Genomic DNA, 26,217 nt, shown 5'->3' on the forward strand with positions numbered 1-26,217 from the left:
CTCACCGAGTTTTATCATAATCTTTTTCACCCTTAGCATCCTCCGTGTAAGAGCAACCCTAAAATCTGAATTGCATGCTTTCTCCCTTTTAATTTCCTTTTTATTCTCTGTGTGTCAGAGGCTGTAGTAAGTCAAGCACCCCTAGGAGGCTTCAATACAATATTGCACTTTAAATTGGGTTGTGTTACACGCCACGCATACTAATACTGTAAGACTTTGCTGCACATTGTTGGATGATTCACTGTATCTCTCGTCATTGTTCAGTACTTACGCACCAATTGTATTTTTACATTGCTAAATGGTTCAATGTACCTAGACAATGTGCAATGTTCTGAATGTATGTATTGTTTTTTATATTGTGGCTTGCTGTGGTTATATCAATATTAGAGATACATTTCAGTCTTTTCCCAGCTGACTTCCGACACGAGGCGGGGGACACCCTGAACTGGTGGCCAGCCAATCGCAGGACACCGGGAGACGGACAATCATGCACACTCACACCCATACCTATGGGCAATTTTGAGTGTCCAATCAGCCTATCCTTCATGTCTTTGAAATGTGGGAGAAAACCGGAGCACCCGGGGAAAACCCACGCTGTCCCGGGTAGAACATGCAAACTCCACACAGGTGGGCCGACCTGGATTTTAACCCATGACCCTAGAAATGTGAGGCTGACACTCTTTCCACTCAGCCGGCACCCAAAGCATTCATATCGTACACACACAAAAATGTTCCTCACAATGAAACTTTAGTATAGAGCTACACCGCACCTTTTGCTACAAAGATGTGCTCTAGGAGGAAGGTAATCCCCCTGATTGCAATGCTTTGTCTGTGAGCCTGGGTGTGTGTGTCTGGCTCTGCGTGTGTGTGTGAGGACATATATCGACAAAAGCCACAAAATGAAGACACAATTATCAAGGCAGAGGTCCCCAGGTGAACAAGCAGTTAGTCTCAATCCCTCTCAGGAGACTGGAAAAATAACATTTGCTGAGTCCTGAGCGGCAGCGAATAATGTCCATACAAAACACAATGAAATCTAATGGATGCTTGGAACTGGCAAAGAGCAAAATTATATGAAAGTTGAGAGGGTTATTTGGAAATAGGATTCATTTGACATGCAAAAATTATATATATATATATATATATATATATATATATATATATATATATATATATATATAAAATAAAGTTATCCAATCCAATATATATATATATATATATATATATATATATATATATATATATATATATATATATATATATATATATATATATTTATTTATATGCATGCGACTTTCAGTATTTAGCTTTTGTCAATGAATTGCACTGAACAGCTGATTTATGTTCGCCATCTGTTTCTTGGGGACGTTTTCTGCTCAGTAGCTTTCTTCTAGTGTTATCTCATATGCTCCCTTGTGGTCTTTCTAGTAAGCAGAACCACCTGTCTTCATGTAGAGGATGAATCCACTTAAATGGTAGCTCACGCACAAGAAAAAAAATCACAGTCTCAGGGGTGTTTTGTGACGCCAGAAGAATGTTTAACCTTTCTCTTCATCAGATTTTTAAACGATAAATCTGGCGAACAAGCGCATGCACATACAATAAAAGCGGAAGAGGCAATAGAGGAGAAAAGGAGAAAGCGGTCATTTGGAGTCTCTTTGGCAGTCCTCTGTAACTTGGCAGCCATTGAGTCAGATCCACTCTCATGCCTGTTAGGGCCTCATGCCAGGTAATGCCAGCTTGAGCCGTGGTTTTGAGAAAAGAAAAAAAAGGTTTCATGCATTGAAGTACAATGTGTGCGTGTGTGTCTGCGTGTGTGTGTGTGTGTTCTCAAATAATGTAGAATTTGAGGTGGAGTGATGTGGAGAAAGGCACAACACTTTGAAAAGTCAAATATCACCTGAAATGTGGTTTATTGTTGGACTAGGATATGTTGTTTTTTTCACAGTTCATTTTTAACTAATTTTATTCATGCTTATCCTCACATGGCTTGCGGGGGGTGCTGAAGCCAATCCCAACTAAATATAGGCACCAGGCAGGGGGCACCCTAAATCGGTGGGCAGCCAATCACAGGACACAAGAACCATTCATGCTCACACTCATTCCCAGGGGCAAATTAGAGTCTCCAACCAGCCTACCCTGCATGTTTTGGGATGTGAGAGGAAACCAGAGTAACTGGAGAAAACCCACGCAAGAACATGCCAACTCCACACAGTGACGACCCACCTGGGATCAAACCCTCGACCCTCGTATTGTGAGGCCGACGTGCTAACCACTTGGTCACTTGGCCATCATTATATATTATTTGAAGCAAAGTGAAATTGCTAAAATGTGCTCAAAGCAAATGAATGAAAATTGAAGAATCTGTTCAAGCCCTCAGGCTTGTGGTCATTATTTAGGCATTTAGACCCTGAGGTCTTATCACAACTTATCTATGACCAATATCAAATATTTTAGTGCTGTTTTAATGTTCTTATTTAAGCCTTCTCTTCACAGCACCAGTGTTAATATCAAAGCTTAGTCAGAAACACATCTTTGAATCTTTGGAAGACAATTTGACGTGCTATGTGCCAATTTAACGGCAAAAATTTCAAAGCCTTCCTTGAATGATGGAAACGTAACCCATCATTATGTTGCAAAATTACAAATGCCCTTAAAAATGCATTGACATCTGCATAGGCATCTATAAATGACTCAATTTCTGTGTGGACAAGCCCTAAAAAAGAATTTTGTTGGAGCCTTGCTTTATGACTACTATAAACAAAACATTCGGGGCTCAGCAGGGATCGCTGACTGCATTGGCACCCAATAAGAGGAAAGCAATGACAAATTCTTTCATCATCACTCGATAAAATATACGTGTATTGATTGTCTTCCCAAAGTAAGAAAAAAAAACAGAAGAGTGCAATCACTTACTCATATAATAGAAAATGCTATTCATAAAACCTTGCAGTAGCAACATTTATGGCAAGAGGTATAATATAGTTTAAGTTTATGCACGTTTTAGCGTAGATGCCTCAGTGTGTGCAGGTGTCATCCTCTCCCTTGCTGCCTGTTAGTTAGATTGATAGTCAAATTAATCTGCAGCTCCATCCAGGTATAAACACGCTGCCTGCTGGCTAGGATACATCCCCATCTATTAGCACTATAACTCAATGCACCCTGCAGCAGCCTGGCCTGATCAGTGGAAAGTAATTGCAAAGAGGGCTCAGGATTTATTGACAAGGTGGATATTGAGGTTTACAAGATGATTTGAAGATTAATTCATTTTCCATTTTAGAAAATTGGCATTTTTCTCTTGATAGTTCTGCAAAAACACAATGGCGCAAAACAGTATTCAGAGTGTGGTCCAATATCCCTCAGCTTATTTCTGCTGAGTCACTTTACCTTTCTGCTAGTCACACTGTTACTGTTCAATGTTGATTATTTGATTTAAATTTGTTTTCTTTTATGTCATTTGCGATAGGCAAATTTTCATTCTGAAAAATGTTTCAGAATGACAAAACAGTGCTTATTTCTTTTAAGCATGTGTCAAGTAAGACTGCTTCAAGCCAAAAAGCTGAACTTTTGTTCACTTTAATGTGTGTAGTCTGGTCTACTGAAATACAAATACAGGCAATCAACAGTCCACTTATTAACTTGCTTCATAATTGATTTACGATTGACAGAAAATAGAGACGTGGAGGCAATTACCATTTGAATGGCTAATGATTTTTTCGTTCAATGTGATGAAAGTCAGCTCCAAGTCATTTAATCGATAATGTTATTGATATTTTCTCAACCCTGTATCATGGGCCCCAATCTTTTTTGTGCCATTGACTGGCTGTACATCAAGACTCTATTTCAATGGTCAGCTAAAACAAAAAAAATCCAGTTATTAACCAAGCAGCTAAACAGTAGGTAAGCAGGTAGCTTCTTTTCCACTCGGTATGCAAGTAAATGCAAATGTTTTTTTTTTCTCATTTGACAATATTGTTTCAAAATGAAAGTAATTTAAGAGCTAGTCAAACACATGTACCATGAGATCTACGCATTTACAAGAATATTTTCACATTAATTTTCAATTCTAATCCCAGCAATGTTTTACCAAAATTGAATTTCAGAATCTTGTGTGTTGGATATAAGAGCAAGATAAAGCGCAATCCCAATCTTTTTCTCAATTTTCCTCCTCCTTCTTACCTCCTAATCCTTCTGTTTTGATGGCCAAAATGATGGGTTTAAAAAATGCCCCTAAGAATTGGGACACCACTTGATCCTGCAACGTCATCACCCCTTGCTGGCAGGCAGACGTGACAATTGCTTTCACTTCCAAAATGCCATTTATTGTCAAATATTACTCATTTTATATTACCCGTTGCTTTTTATTGAGATTGTCTGGCAATGGAAATAATTTTTGTACAGTCTGCAGGTTTTAACTGGGACATTTGCGGATTGTATGCAGCATATTTAAATATTTCTTTCTTGTCGACCATCAATGTACTCACTGCAATTAGCCCTTTAAGAGACAGTGGCAGGGACAGTTGAGCCATAAAAAAGTGTATATTTTATACTTTTACTCCTTACCATTTAAAGACCAAGTGGCTATTCTTGGTCAATAAAAAATGCTGTTAGTAATTATTATGATATAATTTTTAGTAGTAATTATTATGATATAAATTTGTTTTATATCATTTAAAATAATTAAAGATTCCACATTTAATTTTAACACGGTTATTGAAAATAAACAAAGACATTACATTACATTGTTTTACAATGCATGGATTTTCTGCACCGCTTATCCTCACAAGGGTCGCGGGGTGCTGGTGCCTATCCCAGCCAACTGTATCTGTACGCGGGAGACACCCTGAATTGACTGCCAGCCAATTGCAGGGTGCAATGAGACGTACACGCATTCATCCCCATTAATGTTAAGAAACAATTGAATGAATGCAATTGGAGGGACAAATAAATGTTTGTTCATTCTTCCTTACCAATCAAAATTGATAAGTTGTCTACTGTTGTCAATGAGTTAAATAAGTATGTGGTAAAAAAAAAAAAATCACAGGGTTGAAATGAAAGGGTTGAATGAAAGGCATTTGAGATGATAGTTACGGTTGCAGTGTCAGAATGAAGTGTAGGCATAAAAAGCCAAAGAAACATCAGCTTGAATTTTTGCAGGACAGAAAATATTTCAGACAAACAATTCAATTGGCTTGCTCACTTCACATTCCACTCTACTGCTATCCCCTTCTCTTTGAAATAGCATTTGATGGATTTCACTTCTTCTCACACCTCCCTGTCTCCTACAGTTTGTTTTGCAGCTTCTGGGTGTACACCCATTCAGTTGAACTTTCCACATCCCTTGCATATTCCATATCGCTAGCTTTGTCTTCATCCCTGAAGACACTTATGTCGTGTAGCATTCCCTGGTCAGTTGTGTGGAAACAGTCTCCTAGGCTTCATTCCCTCAGGGGACCATTTCCTGAAGAAGCCTGGCATGCTGGAGTGCCTCTGTACCTATGAACTGTAATATGACAGACAAACAGGCCAAGATATGGGACGGCATACCTAGTAATGTTCGCAGTAACACACAGCAGGCACCCTTCGATCACTTTGGCATGCGGGCATAGTGTTCTGTTCCCTCTAGTGCAATGTATTTGTAGATGCCCTGGCTTGAACCATCTGTTGTTAATAACAAAACAGCCCAAGTTCACTATCTTTTAATTTTCTGCTCATACTGGGGTCTTTGTCAAATCTGGCTATGTGGTCCGACATTAACATCCAGACATCTTGGACACTCTAGATTGCCCCTAGGTATGAGTGTGAGAGTGAATGGTTGTCCCTCTCCTCGTGCCCTGCAATCGACAGGCCACCGATTCAGGGTGTCCCCCGCCTCTGGCCCAAAGTCAGCTGGCATAGGCTAGAGCACCACCCCACGACCCTAGTGAGGATAAAATGGTTCAGAAAATGAATGAATTCTGAATGGCAAAAAAACTGATAGCATTGGACAAAAAGTAGTGAATATGTAAAAAAAAAGTCAACAATTCATCATGATTTACCCACCTCCGTTATACAATGAATTTTGATTCAAATTCTGGACTCTTAACCTCTGTTTTATAAAGACAATACATTAGGTAGTTGTAGAGGTGCCAAGTGGTTCAAAGTATCTATGTAAATTGTTCATCCCCAATGATGGAAAATGGTGTAAGCACGTTACTGTATCCATGGAAGAATAAATTGTACATTGTTAGCCAAAAGGATGTTGCCACTTTTTGGTGAGTTTAGATAAGCAGATAGCTGGTTTGTATGGGTCCTTGAAATCCTTAAAACTGCTTGATTTTTGCTGTCGTGTTTTCATGGTTTGAAAAATTTAAACACAATTTAAATTTTGTGTACAGTCCTTGAAAATGCTTTAAAGTGTTAGGCACACTGTATTTCCCAGCACCCTGTCTAAATATATAAATGATCAAATGAAGGAAAATAAAATATATGAGCTTCATGGTTGCCATATGCGCCTTTTGAAGTTGCTTTCCCTTGATCTTGCATGTCGCAGTGCAACTCCCAAGAGTAGAGTGCAGTGTTTCAGTAAAGCTGCGGGATTCGTGCACTTTGTGGTATATTGGCAAATTGAGAAGATGAATCCGCCAAGCCAGCCACACTAATTAATCAGTTGGCGAAAATCTGACAAATGAGTGCGCCAAATATAATAGAATGTGTAATATAAATCAGTACAGTGGTACCTCGTCATACGACCGCTCGTCATACAAAATGCTCGTCTTACGGGGGAAATTTCAATCGAATAATTCGCCCGTCATGCGGTCAAAATTTCGTGATGCGACCAAGCCAGGTGGCCATGGCATTTTTTTTTGCATATCTTTCGTGTATAACAATATTTACGAGCACCAGATGAGTTATTCAGACCAGGAAACGCACAACGCTCATGCGCAGGGAAAAGAGGGCTTTCTGGGTAATGAAGTATACTCGTGCACACAACGCCGACAGGCAATGGCACTCAGAATAAAACCTTACCCACAATCAATACGTGGGTAAGCTCAGCTACTGCATTTCCTGTTATTTTTATCTAATACGAGGAGTATTATATTACTTCTCGTTGGCTGCTCATAAGAACATCAGTGGCACTGGCTCGCAACAGCATCCCCGGTAGCAACTCTATCATAGGCGCCGTTCGAGGGGATGCGAACACAGATGCTACAAGCTAAAAGGAGCCGCTAGCCAGCGCCCCCGAAGTTCCCATGAGCAGCGGCGCGATCGCTGATAAAAGACTGCTGCTCGTTGGCAAGTGGTCGTGCGTTATCCGATTGTGAGGACATTTGTGTGCATCATTTTCGGAATATTTTGAAGGGAATAGTACGACAGCAAACAGCCCATCGATAGCGAACGTGAGGGTGGAGTGTTTGTTCCGTTTACGAGTGAGTTGTGTGGAGAGAAAAAAAACGAAGCCCCCCGCCCCTTTTGTGCCCCTCTCCCCTCGGCGAAATCCACCCAATTTTAGTTAGATTAAACACTTTATTTCTATTAAACCACTCGTTATTTATTACTTTGTCAATATATGGCGAATTATAAGAAATAAAACATTTTTTTCAATCCAATATCCTGTTTTTGGTGTTTTTTTCAGAGAGTTGGAACGAATTAATTTGTTCCCATTCATTTCAATGGGAAACTTCCGCTCGAGTTACGAGAATCTTGTGATACGAGCTCAGTCCCGGAACGGATTAAGCTCGTGTCTCGAGGTACCACTGTATTGTTCTGTGTATGTGGGAGCACAGCATTCTTGCGCTGAAGTCAAGATAACAGTTAGAAAATAGAGTAGCATTTAAATGTATACATGTGCATTTGCTGTAGTATAGTAATCCACTACGAATTGGCCTATGCACCAGTCTTTGGATCAACTCCCCTTGTTACACAGGAAAACAGCCACTTATCTTGTTTTAAGGACAAGGAGAGATGGTAATAGCCATGTAAAGAGCTTTACTACCGTATTTTCTCGATTTTAACGTGCACTCGAAAATAACACGCAGGTAATTTTGGGCCAAAAACATCTGGAAAAATGCAGTAATCGAATATAGTGCGCACCTAAAATTTCCCGCTGACGAAAATCAGAAATCTTACCTTTTTCCAATTCCTCTGCCACTTTGATGACTTTTCTTTTGAACGCTGCGGTATAACTTGCTCGTTTTGATGCCATGTTGCTTGTACAATGTCCAAAACTGAACTGAGAGAGGGTGAACTGAGACGAGTACGAGGCTAGAGGGGGGCAGTGGTGGTCTCGGCTTTCCGATTTTCGATCGGCTTTACGAGATGACGTAAAATCCGTGCGTCAAAGTGAGTTTGACAATGCTTTTTCCGATCGAAAATTTGTAATTTATTTTAGTTATTGATTATAACACGCACCCCATCTATTGGAATTAATTATATAGCAAAAATCTGCGTGTTATAATCGAGAAAATACGGTACTTTCAGTGAGAATAAAGTAGTTAATTGAGAGCTACAATTAAACACAAACATACATTAAGATATCATTTAGCTTAGCAATTGACTGTGAGAGCCATTTTTGAGTGTCCCAAACCTCAAGAAAGCACATTTACCAAGGTTTCCTTGGCCCGACTTGTGTGTGCCCGTCCATTGAACACTATATCAGCAATACTCCAGGATCCCTGCTATTTGACTCACTGTTGTCGAGAGAACACAACCCTTCAAATCAGGGGTTTTTAGAATTGGCACCTTTCAGATGAAATTTCTCACTCCTCTGGGGTCATAGAACATTTTTGAAGATGTTTACGTACTTGTGAGAAGGCACCATATTTTATTTCTGCCTTAGCATAAAAAGGCATGAGAAGAGGCAAGACCATGACACACGATCAGAACCTTTCAATAAAAGGAGGGAATTGAATCAAAGCTTTTCAGTTCTTTCTAACTCCGTGTGCATAATTGATATAAATATGCAAATACCATCAAACCATTTAGTTATATTTGAATATAAAATAGGTATATGGGATGTTTCAACATGAATATTTATGTTTATCATGTTTTTTCTTCATGTCATGATCTGTAAGGGTTATCAGTACAATAATTGTGGGGGTGCTAGATCCTATCTAAGAAGGTCAGGAGCCAGAGTAAAACTTGAATGGAATACCAGCCAGTGGCATAATTATTATTATGAATTATTTTCCTGCACTCCTTTAGCTGAATACCAATATTACTACCAATCTCATACGTAAAACAAGGAAAGATGAGCTTTTTTCTGTTTACGTTTTGTCAGTCATTTGAAATAGTTTGCGACGTCAGGCAATAATCCACCTCATGTTACCTGTTTTAATAAAATCAGGGATTGGCAGATTTGAAGACTGGATTATTATAACACCAACAGTCATTTTTAAAAGTAGATCCTGCATTTCAATTTGCACTTAGTTTGAAAACGACTTGCACTGGATTATGTTGTTATGAACAGAGAAAATCAAAAGAGCATGCTTGTAAAGCTAAGCGAAACACTAGAGGAGAAAACAAGAGGCTTCAGACTGGGGACGAATTGATGACGAGGACACAACTGAGAGAAAGATGGATAAAAGGCTTTTCATTCCCCAATTTTAATGCTCAGTGGTCCTGTTTAGGTCGCTGACTGGAAAAATGCCTTTGTGTGTGTCTGAAGTGCGAATAATAGAGGGATCAATGAGATCTTTAGTGCCTGGAGCTGAACTTGGAAGAACCACACACGTGGTGCTTCATACATATTGTACCTTGAGTTCACCCTAATTTAATATATGGTGTTTTAATCAAAGATTTGAGCGGCTTTCTCTCGTCTATTTCAGGTGTTGTCTGGACCTTCACACTTTTCATATATTCTCATAACTCTTCAGCTCTTAGATGCACAATACATGACATGGATTTAAATCAGGGGTCACAAAATGGTCCTCAAAGGACTGCAGCGGGTGCAGGTTTTCATTCAAACCAAACAAGAGGCACCTTTTGCAAGTGTAATCAGTTCATTGCAGTCAGGCACTACATATTTCAGAAGACACCTCATTGTCACTGGATCGGTTTAAACAAAGACAATGACCCATTGCGGCCATTTGCGAAATTGATTTGAGGCCCCTGATTTAAATATCATACAATGTGATACCTTGACAATCCCAATGCACACTGATGGGACATGTGTTGACCAAAAAATTACTTACATTTGTCAAGATCTATTTGCAAATGCTATTTTTAGGCCCAATCATTTATTTAAACATTGAAAATTGATTAAACTTCTGTGAGACAAAGGAGAGATACCTGTTGCGTGACAGACATAGGTGTTGTGATATCGATCGGCGTGCATATTTCGTAGAATGAAAGTTTTTATTGTTGGTAATGGAGGATAAAATCCAGACTAACAGTTGTGTTATAAAGCTTTTTTCATGATTCGTGATCAATAGGTTTTAAAACAGCAATTCACTGATTTGAAGGTCATGTGATGTATGCATATCCTCAGTGTTTTCTTTTAAGAGAAGTTGATTACACTTGACGCCTGGGTGGTGAGAACTTGAACTTGTTAAAAATCGCATTAACACCTGCAAATTGCTTAAATCATGCAGTAACTGGATGACATAACGTAGGACCAGGTACACATTACCTCGCTCCTTAATTATTAGTATTTTAATTAATCAAAATAAGTTAGGCAATTTGAGTTGGATATCTCAATCTTTATGATAGACAGCCAAATACACATCTTCGTTTCCATATACAAGTTGTATAGGAAGATATCAACTTGGCACCTCTAAAATGTTTGTCAATGAATATTTCCTCAGCACCATTGAATCTTGCTGTTCATTCTCTTTTTAGGAACGCCACATACTGCATGAAGGTGTCAATGTCAATGACGGTTGAGGAGAGTGACGAAGGGAAATGCTTCAGCAGCAAAATCCGTTATCTGGAGAAAGCAGAGATTACCCACAGCAAAATGATTACATGTCGTGATCTAGATGACTATTTAGCTCCATACAAACAACCTCAAATGACCTGGTATAAGGTAGGTCACTCGGGTACATGTGAGATGAGAGTAACTCGCCCATTGACTTTGATGGTTTGACCAGTCGGATGTGTACCCTGTTAGGAGTGTGAGCGGGCTGAATGGAGAAGCTCAATTTTCATCAACAACACTCACATTTGGATACCTAAAGTGGAAGAGGAGGATGGGGGTAATTACACCTGTGAGTTACAGTATGGATCCAGACTGGTGCGGAGGACAACACAGCTCAAAGTCACTGGTAGGACACAATGTAATGTTGGACCGATGCTGACACTCGCTCATACATCACCAGTCACTTTATCACTTTAAAAAATCCCCATCTGTTTACAATGTGAAACTTCCATACTTAGAATCCAGCATTGGCTCAAATTTGTGCAGCCTAATTTGCATTTAGTTCTTTACTCACCACATTTTTTCACATTTCCAGATGAGACATATATTGTTGTAAGCTTCATTGGCTTTTGACTTCAGTCTGACTTGGCAGTAGCATTTCACTTCCTTTTGCTGTTTTGTTTTTAGTGAAGGGTAAGTGTTTCTTAGAAGAGATGAAAATTCCAGTGCCAGTGATTGAGTGCACCACTGCTTGAACTATGCTTTGGCGAGTGCATTTTTGAATATTGCTGTATACCAATGAAAGTAAGCTATTATCTTCTCTGTCACGAGCTTGAAATTGAGCTCTGCCTTTGTGCTACAGGCATGTGACAATATTAAGGAACCAAAACTTTCTGTGTCGACTGACACAAACATTTTATACATTGAACTATTATTCAATTCTTTTCATAGTTGTGCTTGAGCTTTTCTGGTGATTAACAACAGCCATGTGAATGACTGAATTTATTCATTTTTTTGTATCGCTTATCCTCACAAGGGTCACAGAGCTGCTGGAGAGCCTATCCCAGCCAACAGTGGGCAGTAGATAGGAGACATCAAGGCTGAATGAAAGACATGAATTGCTATTTTAATGATGGATTGGCATGTTAACTTAACTTACTAGAATAAAAGTGAAGCATGACCAGATCCATTGGAAAATGAGGAAATAAGAGAGGGCAAAGTTTGCCGCTAACAGCTAATTTATGGACATGCTCCACCTCGGGGCCATTAATCATTCTAACTGCACCACTGACAAATGATAGCCAAAGGCCACAGATGGATATTTCTCTAGGTAAGATTGCGATATAGAAATATGCTCGTAGAATTAAAAAAAGATAGTGGTGAATTTCCTTTTGTATTTCTTTGTCTATCTTTTTGTCCAAGTCTCCACTGATGCATTTTAATCATTGTCATCTATTTATTTATTATTTAATATACAAGTTAGAGTGATGTTACTACACGTGATCCTTCTGTTAAAAAAAAAAAGAAAAGATAATGGATGACCACCAATTCCGATGCATATGAAAACCATTTAGCTCCTTCTCACTGACTCGTAATTGTTTGAATTCCTTATTTCTCATTATTAAGTTGCTGGGGTCTGTGACAAAATGATTCTTCAAAACTGTGCGAAGTTCAATTTGGGAAAATATCAGTTATTACAATAATGTGGGCCTTTTTAGACCAGGAAATTGAATATGACAGTTAAAAACAAATAGCATCCATGGCACTGGGAAAGAAATGTTAGATTAGGATAGAGTATTGATCCCAAAGCACATTCTTGTATCCAGTTGTTTCGACAATAACTAAAATAATATAAAAAGGGTTGCTGCTGTGTAACAATAAAAATAGAATAATAAAAATGACAAGAACCATAAGGTCTCCAAAAATACCTGCCAGTATTGTAGTGCACTAAAGGTATTCATCTGGGGCTATGGACAAATGTTGGTTAGGTCACAAAAATATACTATTTGTGTCTAGCTTTAGTATATCATCACAAATTCTACAAGTTGGCTGCAGACACATTTACTGGGCCTTCCTCGTCCAAATACACACTATAGCCGCAACAGTTACTAATTCCTTCTATCTCCAATTCTGACTCCAGGGATTTCGTATTAGTACTCAATAATGTTTTACATGAATGACTCGGTCTTTAAGACATCTGCCAATGTGTAGCAAGACTTAACATCTTTTTGCGTGATCCTTCAGTTACTTGTGCATCATTTGGCAGTAGCTTTTAATGGCTGTGCTTTTTAACATTAAAGAGTGAAGAAAGACACTGCGGCTGCCCGTTGATCAGCCGCTGACTATGATGTTGATTCCTCCAAACTCGTTAGCTGGAATGAGCCCTGGAATTAGTTGTGAACTAGAATGTGTTTAATAATACTCAAGTCTGATTTGCTTCATCTTTTAATTAACATCCGTGCCAGAAGGAAATGGGTTTATCTCGCTTGTTTGCAATAGTAATCAAATGTAAATTCCCCACAATGTCTGACTTAAAAAATGCACAATGTGGAAATCCAAATGGCTTAGTTGCTTAGGTTCACATAGCAATTGGTTTTCTACAAATGAAAAGATTTTACAAACTCCTTAAGCTTTTTATGTGATGTAATTTCAATGCCCTGTGAACCCTGTGAGGCTAAGCGATGAAATGAATACATAATTTCTAATTTACATTGGCATTTTCAATTTTCTTCATATATTGCCCTTACCGGTAATGCAGACATATTGCCTTTACAGGCAATGGAGACAAAAACACTGACAACAATACCATGCTACAAATCTGACCAAATGAAAAGAAAATTATGATTTCCTAATATCCTGGACAACTACTCTAATCGTGTAAATATTAGTCATTATACAGGAAAACGCGACATTATCATCAAGTCTTGTCTGTTACATCCCAGACATTTCCGCAATTGCTTTCTGGTCTGCTCTATGCCTCTTTTCTGCACTCCTTTCATAACCCATGTAAAAACAGAGAGAGAAAATCAGGACAAAAGGAAGATTCATGCATATTTCAGAAGCATTCTTTACTAAAAATGTGCATTGATGAAATATGGGTATACATCATTCTCACTAAACTTAAACCGGTCAGAATTCCTGAGTTGAAGCTCATAAAGGTTTGCATCTATCAATTTGAGCGACAGACGACGAGGGGATTACAGCGCAGTGCAAAATGTTGTAAAACCTCAATGGAATATGTTATTCTTACTGCTACAATTCTAACACACACCCACACATATGAAAGCGTGCACAACTGCACACATACACCCACATGCACAAGGTTCATCTCTCTTTGACAAGGCTACATTTAAAGACACACCATTTATCCTTTCTAGACTACTCTTAAACAAAATATAATTGGTCAAAAACGGCCAATATTTTTGGCTGTAATGGTATTTTTCCAAATATTCCCTGATCAGTCTTTTGATTAGAAAGTTTTGTCATCTTAGTTCTTGAGTTGTATACATAATTTACTAGTCCTGCTACATGGAATAAAACACTTAGATCTTCGTAAGGCGTGCCGAGATCGTTTCAATACTACTAATAAATTGACTGACCAAATTGTATTTTCTTAATATCCATGCTTTTTTTCTGCCATTTAAATGAAACAAATGTTAAAATCTTCACAAAAGCTAATGGTCTTCACCATTGTAATATGTTACCATCTCACCATCCCTTATTTGTTTCTTGATTGCCCATTTGTTTCCATTCCTTTGCTTACGTCTGCCCCATTTTTCTTCTGTTTCTGCCTTTTGGCTCTTTTCTCTGGTTTTTCGTTCTTTTTGCGACTACTACTCTCACACTCCTTCACTTGACACCTTCTCAATTGGACACACTACGTAATAACAGTGTTCCCGTACGTACGTGTGTTTGTGTGCACACTCGGCCTGTGACCTAGTTAGAGACTCACCTCCTAATTCATTGTGAAATTGTCTCTGTTCTCCAAAGACAGAGGATCGCAAATGAGATTATTCTGTCCCTTGCTTTCTTCTGCCTACTTTCGTTCTTCCTTTTCCTTTCAAGAACACACATGCATTGACCAAGTTGGGCACGAGAGAGCAGGAGGTAAACAACACCAAGAACAGACTATCCTGTAGATGTTTGGGTTGTTTCCAGGGTTTATTTTAAAGTAAAGAGCCTCAGGGTTATTCACGCCAAGATTTAAATGATGCATGAAGACAATTTTAGCTCACGTTGTCAGAAGTTGCTTCCTAATTCATGGCTCGTCAGGTATGGACCCTAGTTATATTTGTATATATGGTTTCCTTGCCTGGCAGCAAGAGCAGATTATTTGAAGTCTTGAAACATTTTTTCCGCTATCATTCATACATTTTTCAAAACTCTTATCCTCACAAAGGTTGCATGGTTCCTGGAGCCTATCCAAGCCAACTATGGTATGGCAGGGTACACTCTGAATTGATTGCCAGTCAATCACAGGGCACAAGGAGACCGACAACCATTCACACACACTCATACCTAGGGGCAATTTAGAGTGGTCAACCAGCCTACTACACAAATTTATTGGGATGTAGGAGGAAAGCAGAGTAACTGGAGAAAACCCATGGTGGCATTGGGGAAAACATGCAAACTCCACGAATTCGGAATCTACTAGGGATTTAACTCTCAATCTAAGAACTGTGCAACAGGTTTGCTAATCTCTCTTCTACCATGTCACCATGCCATCATATTTTGCAAATAGATTTTAATCAAATTGAACCGCATTTTTCAGACCTTTTAATAGCATGCTAAATGTTTGCAATATACTTGTCAGTTTTACGCATCCATTAATGCATTTTCTTTAATGCTTTCCCTCTATGACCGTAAAAATTGTGTGTCGTACACCCTGGACTAGTAACTGACCAAAAGCAGAGACTAGTATTCCCACTCAAATTGTAATCTTAAATTCTTTAGAAAAACTCACATAACTAAAAAATAATGTGGAACAAAAGACACAAAATGTAATTAACATCTGTGAGTGAGTATAAGTAAAATTTTTGCGACTACTTAGCTTAGGTGAGTTCAGGTCATTTGTGTTTTTGTTTTTACAGCATGATTTAACATAATTTGGCCACTGGTCTGGAAAACAGAAAAGTCAAGAGGATCATTATGTACACATTCACACAAGATTAACTTGTCCATCGATGTTGAAGACAAAAACAATGTATTTTTCCACCTTCTTAGCGCATGCACACACACACAACGACACAAGATCCCAGAGGTGAACTCAATTGCATCCAGTGTTCTTCTTATACGGACCCTTCTGTCTCTCACACATCGATACCTCTGGAAAGATGTAAACCACAGAATCACAAAAGTGAAGCAAAAGCAAGTTCAGGGAATACACTTGCAGCAATTATGTAAATGCTTGTCCGACTTGCTGCACTAGACTGTATAACATGCTTCTGACCTATGGTAAAACTTAACAAGCTTTGGGTCGATTTGTGTCATTCAGAAAATATCACTTTACTGTCTGTTTGCAAAACAATTTGTGTAGAATAATTATAAAGTTCCCTGCGATTGGCTGGCCACCAATTGAGGGTGTCCCCTGCCTTGTGCCCGACGTCAGCTGGGATAGGCTCCAGCACCCCCCTAGTGAGGATAAGCGGTTCAGAAAATGAATGAATGAAAGTAAAAACCTGACTTATCATTGTGTTGGGGCAGAATGCTCTAAGGGTGGTATACATTTGTGCACTCTGCTTGTACTAGACATAAGAGAAAAAGAAAATGGTTTGGACAGTCAGAAGGCAAAGGTGTGTTTGTATGAGGAATAAGAAGCCGACATAACCGACATATTACATAAAATATTAACTAAGGGAAATCACAAATGTGTGCTTTAAAATGGGATACTCAAGAGACCGCCTTCCACCCCAATCGCAAGAGTGCACAATATGAGGTCTAAAAAGTCCCAGCTGGATCACCTGAAGGAAGGATGAACGATTTAAAAAGACTCCTAATACTTCAAGTCACTGAATGTTTGTTGTGTTTTAAGAAATCCTATTAAAATTACATTTAAATACAAGCTAGTGTATTAACTACCACAGCAACAACATGAGTCACTGAGATCATGTTTGTGAGAAAGAAGGGGAGTAAGAAAGTGACATAGGTCATTAAACTGGACTTAATGAAGTCAGTTTGCCTTGATAAACTACACCCATTCCTTATTGTCTGGATCCGTGATGTGAGGAATTAAGTTAGACGAGAATGTGAATAATGAGCCGACAATTGATTACAGACAAGTACAAGTACTCCTCACTAACTTTGTTTTGTTTTCTTTTGTTCCGTCCTATTTAGTCACGACTTCCCATCTTCAGTCATTTCGTTGAATTTTTTAGTCACAGATCATGAAGAATTGATGGACCATTATGCACATAAATGTGAGCTTAGACTCAAGTGTGTTTTTATGTGGTAATAATTAGCTGTAGCCACATTCATTCATGGGACGTCTATTTTATTGTGAACAACATTTAAGTCATGTTGTTTTAATTAGAGTGTGTTTTCAACATAATATGTATGGTGGGAATGTGAAATAAAAACGCGGGTTATGCAATACTTAATCCTTGGTGAATAATAGAATAAAAATATATTTTACAAAAAGAAAGCTTTTCCTCTGCACAAACAGACATCAAAAAGGATTTGAATGCCTCATTTCTGATTTCAATGACTTGCCTGGTATTGCTGGAAAATAAATGAAATAATCTATTAATACAAATGTGGGTAAATGATCATTGGTTGATTGAATGTTTCCACCTTTTTTTGCTTTTGTTGTTGTACTTTGAACAATTTAGCCATTTTAATCTGAAAAGTGATGCAGTTATATACTTAAAACTAATTAATTAAACTTCATCCCGTACTCGGGAAATTCATTTTGTTGCAGGAGCAAGAAAGTGAAAACACTGACAAAAGACATTGTAGACTTAAGTAAAATAAATAAACATGTTACACTATATATATATATATATATATATATATATATATATATATATATATATATATATATATATATATATATATATATATATATATATAGTGAAGAAAGCAGATGCAGGGCAAGAAAATACTGAAATATCGACCTGGTAGGCCATAATAAAAAGGTCAGCACGTAGTGTGTATTGATGGACAGGGCCTGAAAACACAGTTACTGTGTTTATTAATTTGTCTAAAACCTTAAAATAAATATAATGGTCTCTATAATTAAAGACGGTGAAAATATCCTCAGACAAATCTTACAAATGATTCATTTCCAAAGGGTAAGATATATATATATATATATATATATATATATATATATATATATATATATATATATATATATACATATATATATATATATATATATATATATATATATATATATATATATATATATAGTGAAGAAAGCAGATGCAGGGCAAGAAAATACTGAAATATCGACCTGGTAGGCCATAATAAAAAGGTCAGCACGTAGTGTGTATTGATGGACAGGGCCTGAAAACACAGTTACTGTGTTTATTAATTTGTCTAAAACCTTAAAATAAATATAATGGTCTCTATAATTAAAGACGGTGAAAATATCCTCAGACAAATCTTACAAATGATTCATTTCCAAAGGGTAAGATATATATATATATATATATATATATATATATACATATATATATATATATATATATATATATATATATATATATATATATATATATATATATATATATATATATATATATTTATTTCTGCTGGTATGAAAATGTTACAGTGGCCAAATTTAGAAATTTGCCTTTTCCCAGCAACTTGACAGAAATGTCACGGAGAGAGCAGAAGTTCATTTTTTCAACAAAGAGAAATTTGATAGTTAAATTTAAAAGGGCTTGAACTTGAACTGACCCATTTCAAACTGTGAATCTAGTTAGACTTCCTCAAGTCAAATATTTCTACTGGCGTTGCTTCACATTTAACCAGTCGTAGAGTTACTTTTTTTAGCAATATCATTGACATGTATTGTATCTATACAAATGTACAAATGTACATATATGTGTATATGTACTCATTTATGAAGATGTTCAACTTTTAGCAGTCTTTGAATAATGAGGTGAAAAACTTGACCAGTCATTGTACTCTAAATGATAGAAGCACAGCACAGCACATTATGCAGCATCTTTTAACACAACTTTGACCAATTTAAATCATTTACACCAGCTCAAACCCAGTTATTTGTCAGTGTCATTTGGATGTCATTTGTTACCCTAAGCTAACTCTCTTCCAATTTGTTCATCATTCACTGGCTGTTTTCACATTTATATATTCCTCTATATCCATTCCAGAATCCATGTGGCAGATTGTTGCAACCTAATAATTGTATTTACATTTGAAAATGGAGCATCCACAAATCAGTAATAAAGCACAGGGGGCAGTATATCCAACAACATATACTTAGTAAGTTTATATTTAAGGTAACACGTAGAGAGCCCATGATTGGACGCAAAATAACCCAAATCACTGTGGGTAATGAGGATAGAGTTTTCTAATAGAGTAACGAAAGACAAGACCTCAAGGGGAGATGGAAGGGAGCCAGTGAAATTAAACGATTTGTTTCATTTAGTTTTTATTTATTTATGTTTAACTAAAGAAATTGAGAAGTTGTTACTCTCCAATGTAGGGATTTCTTTTTTCTCTAGCCTCCGTTTTTAACGTACATATGTTGTAAACTCAATGCCGTTGATGAAATGTTATGTAGCTTTAAAAACCACCACATCACTATAGAAGGAACATTTGAAGTCGCAGCATGTTGCATTCAAGCTAATGGAAAATGTTCTACCAGGTGGTGCAAATTTACTCCGTGACTAAAGCTTTGGTGCTTAAATTAAGTTCTTTTTTATATAAAGTTTACCTTATAAATGTTAACTCCCAGTCTAAATGGCAACCACTGAGTAATTTATGTCAATTACTGGCACCATTTTTTCATTGTTTTCTTTACAAAAAATATATATAAAGTATGCTACCTCTTTCAGTGTTACTGGCAGTGATGTGGCTTATAAGAGTTTATCATTAATAGACTCTCCCTCTCTTGCTCTCTTAATAAGAGCAGAAGGAGTCATGCTTTATTGCCTCGTGTTGGAAGAAGTGGCAAGGAGTTGCACATGGTAATTAGTTCGCAATTGCTCAATATAGCCATGATCTGCCACCAGGTGACGGCTAAATGGATACATTTTGAATTTTGTTTTCCCATACTGGCATTAAACAACAAGCCTAACGCTTTGATGGGTTTTTAAAATATGAATGGGGAAAATGTTCCAATTGCAACATGTGCAAGGTCACATTTCTGTGGCTGAACTAACTAATTGGCAGTATTAACAAAACAGACGTGCTATGTTTTAAAAGGTTTTTTTTCAAAAACATTAATGGAAAATAAACAGCTACTGGATCTGTTAGATTTTTAAAAAAGTACAGGATTCACTAAAACACCAGATGGACTTATAGTTATTTTGTTGATTATGACTCGTTCCATATTTACATCATTCATATGTGAAAGCTTGCCTCCAACATACTTCTATCATTCTTGCAATTGGACTTTAATTTTAAAAAGTGGCCTTTCTTACTGTCACATATGTTTAATTCATATCATTCAGTTAGAAATAATAATATACGGCATTAGCACACACAACTCAATTAAAAGTATTAATACATGGCATTAAGACATTCCCGCAGAAAGAGCTCGCAGAGCCTCTGGCTTTATTGAAATAGAATGAGTGAGGAAACGTCCTCAAAGGTTACGCCATGTCAAAAGTGTCATTCTTCTACCATCTTATTTACCGTTCACAAGCATTTATTCATAGTGATATTCATAATGGAACTATCATTCCTGATGAAAAATATCTTCATCCAAACAAGTTGCAAATTCCTGTAAGCTTCACTAACATGTTTTCCTGGCTTTCTCACTCGTGAAAATCTTGACTTCGCTTTCCGCTCGAGGCTTTCTCCTCCCCCAGGGCTTTTGTGTCAGCACCGCCTTATTCCATCGTATTATGTTCCACTATTTTATCCGTCCCTCATTGCACCGCAGCAGCCGAGATATGAATGCTGGACAGATTTTGCGTAGAAGTCTTGCTTTGGGTTGCTGAACTAAATAAGACGATCGTGTATTCGTCTCTATGTATGTGGCCCTAGGTGGCTTTCAACTACAGGATGCGAGCTGAAAATAAAAACGCCCCGAGTTGTTTCCAATACATGTCTTGCCCAGCTGTAGCTCTGTGCTTGCTTATGTGTTTGAGCTGATGCTCAAAGCAGAAAAAAAGAAAAGAAGCATTACCATCTGTCTGAAGCATGTTCGCAAAGAAAAAAAAAATATGCTGCATTTCTGATCTAAATTACTCTTGCTGCACATCTGTAGTATTACCTATGTGATGCACACTCACTAAAATTAATCTCTCAATTTTACTTTTTTTTTAGGTATTATATTTATATTGTATTATTTTTATATATTATTAGGTATTATAGGAAACATGAGATTTTACATTTAGCATGAATTGTGTTTGGAAAATCATTGATTCATTTTGTCCTAACTGTTTAAGCTGCCGTCCAAGATATTCTAAAAATATCTTTGTCACCTTTGTTATTGGGATAAATATTATAAATACAGTGTGCTCTCACTGTGTCTCTCTCTTTGTATCTAATACATGTTTAATCATTTTAAGAGCTGTTTAACCCAGTTACTATCTCGTATTGTTACCATAAATATTGTCTTCCTCTACTTCGCACAAACCAAGCTAAATATTAAAATATAATTCATTCAATCATTCATTTTCCATACCGCTTATCCTCAGGGTCAGGGTGTGCTGGGGCCTATCCCAGGCAACAATGGGCACCAGGCAGTGGATTCTCTGAATTGGTTGTCAGCCAATCACAGGGCACAAGGTGATAGACAAACATTCACACTCACACTTACTATAGCTATGGGTAATTTAGGTTGTTCAACCAGCCTAACTGCATGTTTTGGGGATGTGGGAGGAAATCGGAATACCCGGAGAGAACACACGCAAACTCCACATAGGAAGGTCTGGACCTGGAATTGACCCCCCGACCTCAGACTGTGAGGTCGACCCATTAACCACTCTTGCGTCAGGCCGCTTAATAAAATAATTTATCATTTTACTTAGGAAAACCAAATGAGGTGTGTCTTTTGAAAAGTGGCACCCGAGTTGATATGATTGAAATGTACGACATAATTTGACGAACATTCCCTTCCAATTCTGCAAGAACATTCAACTCTAAAAGGGAACAAGGATAAAATTTCCCAGGGTCAGATTTTGTGAACAGGGAGTTTTCTCCAGCATGGTGTCCTTCTCTTCCAGGAACTGTCAGATGCTGAGGTTGTTTTGAACAGGCCTGTTGCCATGCTGGAGCAGTTGTCTTGCCACAACGAGTACCTTTTCAAGCACACTGACACAACAAAAACACCAGAGGATATCTTTGTAGACATTCTAGTTGATCGTCAGACCCACTTTAGAGGGGAAATTGCCTGCCCTTCTGGCAAGAGCCCACAGAGGACAATTTCCCTCGAGTGAGAAGGTTTTCTTCGGACATTAGAAGAACGGATCATGCCTACAGAAGCACCATGTTGCAAAATTACCAACGCCCGGTGTAACCCACTGCGCGCTGTCAGACTTGCCTGAGTCACAAAATACTTAGGCCACCATCCTGCAAACTGCCACACGGTGGGCTTCTCGTCTATGTTTTTCTTTTTTCTCTCACAATGTTGGTGACGAATGTTGACTGCTTGACACCCAACATAGATGAATTAACATTCAATGTACATATATGGCTAAAACTCTTGGGCAGCACAAAATTAAAACAAAAAAATGCATATTGGTGTTATTTGATTTATTATTGTATTGATTAAGAGATATATTACAATCACAAAGTCATACTTTGTATTAAGATTTTATTTCTTATTCTCTAATGTGTAGTCAGCCAGCCTGCTCCTCCTTTGAGCAATGTTAAGTAATATTGGAAAAGGCCTTTAGGGCGAATACAATTAATTTTGCAACTAATTTCCCAATACACCCCAGCAAAGTTAAAAAAAAAAAATCTATTAGCACACATCAGTAATGACACACTCTAATGCATACACATGAGGCCATTGTCGCAGTGAGGTACAATATTCATGTCTATAATATAACATTCCGTTTTATGGATTCATTCTCGATGATTCATAGTCAGCTTTTATAAATGCACATTGTTTAAATATATTAAAAAGTAAAGTAATTTAAAAAACAAAACCACACACACAATTAATGCAAATACGGTTGAAATGTTGAGTTAATTACTTTTTTGCACCTAATTCAGTTTCCATCGATGGCAGAATTAACCACAGCAGTACATGTGTGTGTGTAGATTTGCAGTTGTGTGTGCTTGTGATAATTATTGATTTCAGAGCGGTTTGCAACTAGGTTTCCAGTTTCCCTTGACACATAGTACGGACCCCTATGGAAGAGTGTTCATATGCTTAACTTTCAACATGAAAATATGCTCGCGGCTAATTGTAATGTTTTTTCTTCTGCAATATGTGTGTAATATGATCTAAATGAGCTAATAGTAACATTTCATCTCTCATCTCATTTTCTAAACTGCTTTATCCTCATTAGGGTGGCGTGGGGTGCTGGAGCCTATCCCAGCTGTCTATGGGTCAATGGCGGGGGACACCCTGAATCGGTGGGCACAAGGAGACGGACAACCATACACTCACACCCATACCCAGGGGCAATTTAGAGTGTCAAATCAGCCTACCATGCGTGTATTTGGAATGTGGGAGGAAAGGCCTGGGGAGAACATGCAAACCATCCTATTGATTTCCTATTTAGTTTTTCTTATCTGCATTATGTTTTCATGACATGACCAGTCAGCCTTGACCCCTTATATTATATCTTAAGGGTGTGATTTTTATCAGATTTAACATTGAAATAAACTAACTAGGGTAGCACAATTTTCCAGTGGTGAGCACATCCACCCCAGAGATCTAAGATTGCGGGGGTCAATGCTTCCTGTGTGGAGTTTTCAAATTCACCCAGTGCCTGTGTGGGTTTTCTTCAAGTACTCCAGTTTCCTCCCGCATCCCAAAAACATGCATGGTAGTTTGGCACACAAGTTTTACGCTGGATACTCTTACTGACGCAATTTGCAAATTTTTGTTGATGATAAACCATTCCATTGTGAGAAACCCAAACACAACACAAGATGTTTGCATTTAGCCATCTGAGATATGTCCCACTATTACCTTTGAAGTTGAATTGGGGAAAAAATTATCAGCATGTGACCAGCTTGCCTGTATCAGCCTTAAATACGATATTAGATTTTGGAATATGTTTCAACCCCGTTGCATCATGAAACCCATTTTCCTATTAAACAGAATAATATTTATCCATGCCTATGTGCTGCCCTCTGTCATCTAATCCCCAGAGAACGTCATCATTAGCCCAGAGGTTAGTGTTTGGAGATATATTATCTTGAAGTCTCATATTAAAAAAAAAAAAAAACTAATCAAAGTCAAACAAAAGACAGTTAGGAATCGGCAATTGCAGTGAACAGATGCAATATTTCACAAAATATTGCAAAATCAGTTAATACGCAGTGGTTACGCATGACTATAATGAGGATATTTTAAAATACTTTATTAATTCCCCAACTTTACTCATTTTCTGTTCGGTGGTAATATCAAATTGCAAGTTTATCCTCAACTGCATATTATAAAAATCCCTTTTCAAATCTCTAAATCTAATAAAATATAAATAACACAATTACTATGTAGTTCAGTATTCCAGGTATAAAGACACCTACTGTAAATATATTTGTCATATGATCTACAGGTGGACGTGCCAAGTGGTCGCTCAGCCATCCCTCCCCCCAGCATCTTAATCTGCAATATGGTCACTGGCTCGTCTATTAACATTTCAGATTGCGAATGCACCTCAAACAAGCAAACATGCAGTATGCTCATTTTGGCTGTTTGCCTGCTTCTTCATGTGGCACTACTGTATTCATTTGAGCATAGTCGGTACACAGTAAAATATATGCAATGTAAAGATATGCATAAAAAAGACAACAGTAAACAAGACAATGGGTAGAAACAAGACCAAACAAAAAATATCACATGCACAACTTCAAACACAGTCATTGACTTAGTAATCAATAATTTTAACTGCATTAGTACTGTAGATTTTTTTTTGTGGGCTAGGTTTATTTCATTAAATACCATTAGCTTACAAATGACAATTATTTCATTTGCAGATAGTAGATGGGCTCATACACCAATTTAGCGAATAACTGACGTCTGTGTGAGTAATTATGTGATTTAAGAGGGACAGGATCATAACTTGATGAAATATGGAATAAGAAGCACGAGTAACCATTTGGATTAACCAAAATAGCATCCTGGAGTAGTACATGAGAGAATTGCCATTTTCTGGTTGATTTCAGCCAGTTTCTGATTGAGTTCGGCTCCAATATACTCCGACCAGGTTTGGCCTAGCTGTAAAGACAACAGAGAAACTGGTTGAAGGCCAGCAACTCACAGGACTATGCCTGTGTGCCAGTGCTATGAAGCTCTGACAAAGTTTACTTTCTCCTCCAGCCAGCGAAGTTCCACTAAACTTTGTATGAGACACATACAGTGGTGCAAATACGTATTTAGTCAACCACCAATTGTGCAAGTTATCCTACCTAATCTAAAGATTAGAGAGGCCTGTAATTGTCAGCATGGGTAAACCTCAACCATGAAAGACAGAATGTGGGGGGGAAAACTGAAAATCACACTGCTTGATTTTTAAAGAATTTATTTGCAAATCATGGTGGAAAATATTTGGTCAATACCAAAAGTTCATATCAATACTTTGTTATGTACCCTTTGTTGGCAATAACGGAGGCCAAACGTTTTCTGTAACTCTTCACAAGCTTTTCACACACTGTTGCTGGTATTTTGGCCCATTCCTCCATGCAGATCTCCTTTAGAGCAGTGATGTTTTTGGGCTGTCGTTGGGCAACATGGATTTTCAACTCCCTCCACAGATTTTCTATGGGGTTGAAATCTGGAGACTGGCTAGGCCACTCCGGGACCTTAAAATGCTTCTGACGAAGCCACTCTTTTGTTGCCCTGGCTGTGTGTTTGGGATCATTGTCATGCTGAAAGACACAGCCACGTCTCATCTTCAATGTCCTTGCTGATGGAAGATTTTCACTCAAAATCTCGTGATACAGCCTTCCCAGCCTGGTGCAGGTCTACAATTTTGTCTCTGGTGTCCTTCGACAGCTCTTTGGTCTTGGCCATAGTGGAGTTTGGAGTGTGAGAGACTGAAGTTGTTTTAGATTTAGAA

At 37.8% G+C, this 26,217-nt stretch overlaps 1 protein-coding gene across 3 annotated transcripts in view; it reads left to right on the forward strand.

The window, feature by feature from the left end:
- The window catches only part of LOC144082868 (X-linked interleukin-1 receptor accessory protein-like 2), a 181,180-nt gene that overhangs the window by 121,037 nt on the left and 33,926 nt on the right, over nt 1-26,217 (forward strand). For all 3 annotated transcript variants that reach the window (XM_077610328.1, XM_077610330.1, XM_077610329.1), the window contains exons 5-6: nt 10,819-11,005; nt 11,090-11,243. In XM_077610328.1, the coding sequence (XP_077466454.1) occupies nt 10,819-11,005; nt 11,090-11,243 (341 nt within the window). The remainder of the gene's footprint in view (nt 1-10,818; nt 11,006-11,089; nt 11,244-26,217) is intronic.

The sequence above is a fragment of the Stigmatopora argus genome, chromosome 9 (genome assembly GCF_051989625.1).
Source record: "Stigmatopora argus isolate UIUO_Sarg chromosome 9, RoL_Sarg_1.0, whole genome shotgun sequence".
In the NCBI taxonomy this organism is placed as follows: Eukaryota; Metazoa; Chordata; class Actinopteri; order Syngnathiformes; family Syngnathidae; genus Stigmatopora; species Stigmatopora argus.